The 6,000-nt window shown below is 57.2% G+C and overlaps 1 protein-coding gene across 1 annotated transcript; it reads left to right on the top strand.

Annotated features, from left to right (window-relative positions):
- Positions 1-661: 661 nt before the first annotated feature.
- LOC127301816 (G-type lectin S-receptor-like serine/threonine-protein kinase At5g35370) lies at positions 662-3,888 on the top strand. Its single transcript, XM_051332091.2, has one exon. It carries the CDS (start codon positions 855-857, stop codon positions 3,552-3,554), a length of 2,700 nt encoding a protein of 899 aa, XP_051188051.1. The 5' UTR covers positions 662-854; the 3' UTR covers positions 3,555-3,888.
- The last annotated feature ends 2,112 nt before the right edge of the window (positions 3,889-6,000 follow it).

Here is a 6,000-nt window from a genome sequence, read left to right as displayed (position 1 = left end):
TCTGATGATTTGGTGGTGGATTTGGTGGGGGGAGAGGGGGTAGAGAGAGAACCGGGCGCCTTGTGAGGAGAGAAGAAGAACAGAGAGAGGAGAAAGAAGATGGTCGGGCTAGGCGGGCGCGCGCGGCCAAAACATAAGTGGATGTGTGGCGCCCTTGCCACGGGCGCCACACTTTCAAAGTGTGGCGCCGGCGAGACGCCGACGCCACACATGCTGCCACGTCGGATCGGCTCACCGGCTCAGCGTCGACGGGCCACGTCGGATGGGTTTGTGGCGCCGGCATCAGGGACGCCACATGGGCATGTGTGGCGCCTATGGGAGGAGCGCCACACAAAAGGGTTAGATGAGTGAAATAGTTTCGCCGGAGGTCAATCTGTGCTTTTCTTTAACTTTTGGGTTATTTTTGTGCAAATCGCCTCCTTGCTCTGTACACACTGAAGTCCCAATGCATCGTGATGGATCAGGTCGGTTGACTTGCACGCCAAAATTCAGTGACCACACTTGGGTGAACAATTGATGAGTTGAAGGTCAACCTACTAACGGCCCACAGATTGATTGAACCGACTTTGTTTGACAAGTTCCATATCTGCCAGTCCCATTTATTACAGGCCACACAACTGAAGATCTTTTCTTACTTCCAGGTTTCAGCTGGGCGTCCTAGCTAGTCGCAGAAAACAAAGTCAAAAAAACTAACGCCGCGCCGCAACCGAACCCTGATTCCCGCGCTGCACCGAAACACATGCCGCCGGCGGCTTCCTGCCCACCACCGCCGCACCCAAGTCAACGCCCCCGATCGCCTACTCCACCTCCGCCCACCTCCAGCGCCCTGCGTTCCCACGTTTCACGGGCGGCAGATGCCTCGTCTCCCTCCTCCGGCCGCGCCGCGCTCTCTCCTCGCCTGGGCGTGCCTGCTCCTCCTCCTCCTCCCCGCGCGCGCGGCGGACGCCGGGCCGCTCAAGAAGGAGCTCCTCCACCCGGACTTCATCGCCTCCAGCTTCGACCACATCGACAACAACGGCGGCGCGTTCCTCGAGTCCGCCAACGGCGCCTTCCGGGCGGCGCTCCACAACCCCGGGAAGCAGCAGGACAGCTTCTACCTCGCCGTGCTCCACGCGCCCACCGGCACGCCCGTCTGGTCCGCCAACCGCGACGCGCCGACGGGCTCATCGGGCCGGGTCCAGCTCACCGCGCGCGGACTCGCCGTGACCGACGCGGATGGAGCCACGGTGCTCTGGTCAGCTACCCCACGGGCGCCCGTCGTGGCGCTCCGCCTGCGGGACGACGGGAACCTGCAGCTCCTGGACGCCCAGAACGCCACGCTGTGGCAGTCCTTCGACGAAGCCACCGACGCGCTGCTCCCGGGCCAGCCGCTGCCCGCCGGCGCGTACCTCACGTCCGCGAGGAGCCCCAACGACCTCGGCCAGGGGGACTACCGCCTGGCCGTGTCCGCGTCGGACGTCGCGCTGGCGTGGCAGGGGTCTACGTACTGGCGGCTCTCCAACGACGGCCGCTCGTTCAAGGACCGCAACGCCGCCGCGGCGTCCATGTCCTTCAACGCGTCGGGGCTGTTCCTGCGCGCCGCCGACGGCGCGCTGGTGTTCCGCGTGATCCTCGCGCCGGCGGAGTTCCGCGTGCTCAAGTTAGACTCTGACGGGCGGCTGCGCATCACGAGCTACGCGCTGCTCAACTCCTCGGCGCCGCTCGGGGGCGACTTCGTGGCGCCCGGCGGCGACTGCGACCTCCCGCGGCCGTGCGCCTCCCTCGGGCTCTGCGCCGAGGCCGGCAACAGCTCCAGCTGCACGTGCCCGCCGCTCTTCGCCGCGTCGGCCACCGGCGCGTGCACGCCGGGGGACGGCAGCGCGCTCGCGTCGCCGGCCTCGTGCGGGAGCAACGGCAGCGCGTCGACCCCTGCTTCGTACCTCCCACTCATGGCGAAGATCGCCTACTTCTCGACCAGATTCGACGATCCCACGAGGACCCGCATCAACAGCACAGCGTGCCGCGCCCTCTGCACCGCCAACTGCACGTGTCTCGGCTACTTCCACGACGACTCCGCCATGACTTGCTACGTGCTCGGAGGAAGGCTGCTCGGCTCGCTCCACTCGACCACTCGCGCTACATCGCCGTTGGGATACATCAAGGTGTTCAATCAGGCGCCCAGAGCTTCAAACGACGAACATAAAGATACGTCGGTGAAGCGCGCTTTACCCATCATACTGCCGTCCATTGCCGTGTTTCTTCTCATCGCCCTGATGGTAGGGTACTTGGTGCGGCGGAGGTGGAAGGCGGGGAAGAACGGGAAGAAAGGGAAGGCCAAGAACTCCGTTCGGAATCAGTTGACGAATCATAATCCGCGATCGAGGGACAGCAGGGACGACGAAGATCCTGACGACGACGGCATCGTCATACCGGGCATGCCGGCGCGGTTCAGCTACGCGGAGATCGCGTCGATGACCGGGAGCTTCGAGACAAAGATCGGCTCCGGCGGGTTCGGCTCCGTGTACAAAGGGGAGCTTCCAGGCGGCGAGGGGCACGTCGCGGTGAAGAAGCTGGAGGCCGTGGGCGTGCAGGCGAAGCGGGAGTTCTGCACGGAGATCGCCGTCATCGGCAACATCCGGCACGTGAACCTCGTCCGCCTCCGCGGCTTCTGCGCGGAGGGTTCGCGCCGGCTGCTCGTGTACGAGTACATGGACCGCAGCTCGCTGGACCGGTCGCTGTTCGGCGGGGCCGGGCCGGCGCTGGAGTGGGGGGAGCGCATGGAGGTGGCCCTCGGCGCGGCGCGCGGGCTGGCGTACCTGCACACCGGGTGCGACCAGAAGATCGTGCACTGCGACGTGAAGCCGGAGAACATCCTGCTGGCGCACGGCGGGCAGGTGAAGGTCTCCGACTTCGGGCTCGCGAAGCTGATGTCGCCGGAGCACTCGGCGATCTTCACCACCATGCGCGGCACCCGCGGGTACCTCGCGCCCGAGTGGCTCAGCAACGCGGCCATATCGGACCGCGCCGACGTGTACAGCTTCGGCATGGTGCTGCTGGAGCTGGTGCGCGGGAGGAAGAACCGTGGCGAGCAGGGTGGCGCCGTTGTGGGCGACGGCAGCGGCGATCACTCGGCCTTCCCGTCCCCGTCCGGTGATAGCAGCGCGATGACGTCTTCGACGCTGAGCGGCGGCGGCACCGGCGCTGGCGCCGACGAGTACTTCCCGATGGTGGCGCTGGAGCTCCACGAGCAGGGGAGATACCTGGACCTCGTGGACCCGAGGGTGGAGGGGCGGGTGAGCGAGGCCGAGGCGGCGCGCGTCGTGCGTCTCGCGCTGTGCTGCCTGCACGAGGACCCCGCGCATCGGCCGAGCATGGCCGCGGTGGTGCGCGTGCTGGAAGGAAGCGCGCCGCCGCCGGAGCCCCGCGTCGGCGGGCTCGGCTTCCTGCGGCTCTACGGGAGGGGGCACGCCATGCCGGCCCACGCCACGTTGGAGTCCGCTGGGTGGTCGGCGGCGTCGACTACCGGCGGCTCGCAGCTGAACGATTCGTTGCGGGACACGTCATTGCCAAGATAGTTCAGGTCTACGTGACACGGCACGATTCAGCTCCCATGACGTGGCGTCGACGAGACTCTGCATCATGGCGCCAACGTGGCACTTAGCGGTCCTGGTCAAGGGCGTATGCCATCTTTCATCTTTGGTTATGCGCGGACACGGCAGACAGTAGGTAGAAAAAGAAGAGGAATAGTCGCCACAGACGATAAACAAGTTGCTCTACTCACCATATTGTAACATTAGATTGATGATGAGATTGGGTGGAGAGACAAAGCCAGTAACGTGTAGAATGGGACAAAGATACAATACTCAATACAATGTAAATATACCTAAATAAAGGATTGGTTAAGAGTCATTCATACTCCAAGGTAGGTTAGGTCCAGCAGTCTCTGACCAGTTTAGACTCTTGACTCTTGTGCCTTCTCTTGGTTCGGTAGATACTCACGAGCTAACGCTAGCTGTGTCTTAATTAATTTGTCTACATAACAGGAGTATCAGGCACGCTGTTTACAACTCTCGCATTTGACCGCATTGCTTATCTAATCATGTAGCAGCACTACACAAGTCGAGTCAACAAGGAACCAGCTGCCCATGCGGGTGCAGTACAGTTTCTTGTAAGGAATAAGTAGAACTCGGATGTGAGTTTATTAATCACCACATATGCTTAGTTGTTTATAAGTTGGTTCGGCAAAAAAAAAGAGAGTAGGGATCTCGTCCTCTTCATCCCGGTTTAAATGGACTCCACCGCCGGCAGGGTCTGTGTTGATCAACGTCGATGCAGCTATCTTTGCGTCTTCCAGGCAAATGGGGGCCGGTGTAGTAATCCGAGACCACAATGGCTCATGCCTTGCAGCTTGCGGGGATATCTATGAGGAGGTTATTATACCTGAGCTTGCGGAAGCTCAAGCCCTGCGTCTAGCGATCCTTTTTGCCCAGGAAGAAGGCTTCTCCAAAGTTATCGTCGGCTCTGATTGTCTATCGGTGATTCAACGCCTGATATCTACCACTGTCGACAGATCGTTGTTTGGACCGGTGATAGAAGATATCAAGCGGTTGGCTATGACCTTCTCCTCTTGTGAGTTCCGTCATGTCTACCGCAGTTTGAATGTTGCAGCTCATATTTTAGCTAGATCGTGTGCTAGTTTTCCTAGTTCTGTGTGGCGTGGTGTTTCTCCGGATTGCATCCGCGAGGCTATTTGTAATGACATTATGATTATTTGATCAATAAAGCACACGTTTCTCTAAAAAAAAAAACTACGAGAAAATCGAACATGACAATACTCTTTCGCTAGCTCATTAGCCACTTTATTTGCTTACCTCGGACAGTGATCCACGTTACCTATAGAAAACGCCAAGTCTACACAATCGGCCATGATAGCAATTTGATTTGTTCCATCAACCAACTTTATTTGCGAGTTATAATCCATCTTTCATTGATATGGCTTCTGCCATAGGTGTTGAAGCAACATTTGGTAAAACAAATAGTAGATGCCACTATAAAACGACCTTTATAGCCCCGAAGTAATGCACCAGTATATTTTTTTTAAACAAGGCAAAAGATTTGCCATTTTTATTGATTAAGGAGAAGGGTTTTTAGAAGTCTTACAAACCAAGCTTAACCATAGCCAAGCTGATATATAAAAAGCCTACTCTCGCGGCATAACGCTACTCAATGCTTTTGCCCCGGCTAGGCACCACATTGCCGCCTCATCTTTAATTTTCGTAACTAGCATGAAAGTGTTGCGGAAGACACGGGTGTTTCTTTTTTTCCAAATTTCTCATGAAACCAACATGGCAAACGAAGCCATTGCCCTTCTCGATTGCCCTCTCTTGTGGACGCCTTCAAGCCACCATTCTTTCACCGTGCTCATTACTTGCCAATCCCTTGGTTCAACATCATGTAGGCCAAGCCAAGTTTTTAAAGATGACCAAACTCTAACGGTGAACCGACACTTGAAGAGAAGGTGGTCCGCCGACTCTTGCACTTGATTACAAAGCTTGCATAGCCTACAATTAGGCCAACCTCTTTTTTGAAGCCTATCCGTCGTCCACACTAGTATAGCCTCACTTTGATACGAATGGAAGGAGGCATCGACATTGAGCTTGATGTGATGAGGTTCAGGTCTAACCCATCTCGCGTCATTACCAATACCATGTGGTTTAGATACAAAAGCTACATTAACTGTAACAGACAGGATTGACATCTTACACTGATGAAGGGTGAGCACATCCTCATTATGAGTTCGGCAACATCGGATCCACCATAGATACCATCATACCACTTGAATTGTTTCCTTTCGCATGGATATATAGGAAGAGGTCGTGGGCCAAAGGACATTTGAACAAAAGGTGTAGCACATCCTCATGACCCTGTTGACATATTGGGCATTCGCTAGACATGCCGATATGTCCTTTTGCCAGAATACATTTGAGAGAAAAAATGCCATGTAATGGGCGCTAAATTAAT

Source organism: Lolium perenne, chromosome 5 (assembly GCF_019359855.2).
Source record: "Lolium perenne isolate Kyuss_39 chromosome 5, Kyuss_2.0, whole genome shotgun sequence".
In the NCBI taxonomy this organism is placed as follows: Eukaryota; Viridiplantae; Streptophyta; class Magnoliopsida; order Poales; family Poaceae; genus Lolium; species Lolium perenne.
Note: the sequence above shows the minus strand (reverse complement) of the source record. Positions and strands in the feature narration are given on the sequence as shown.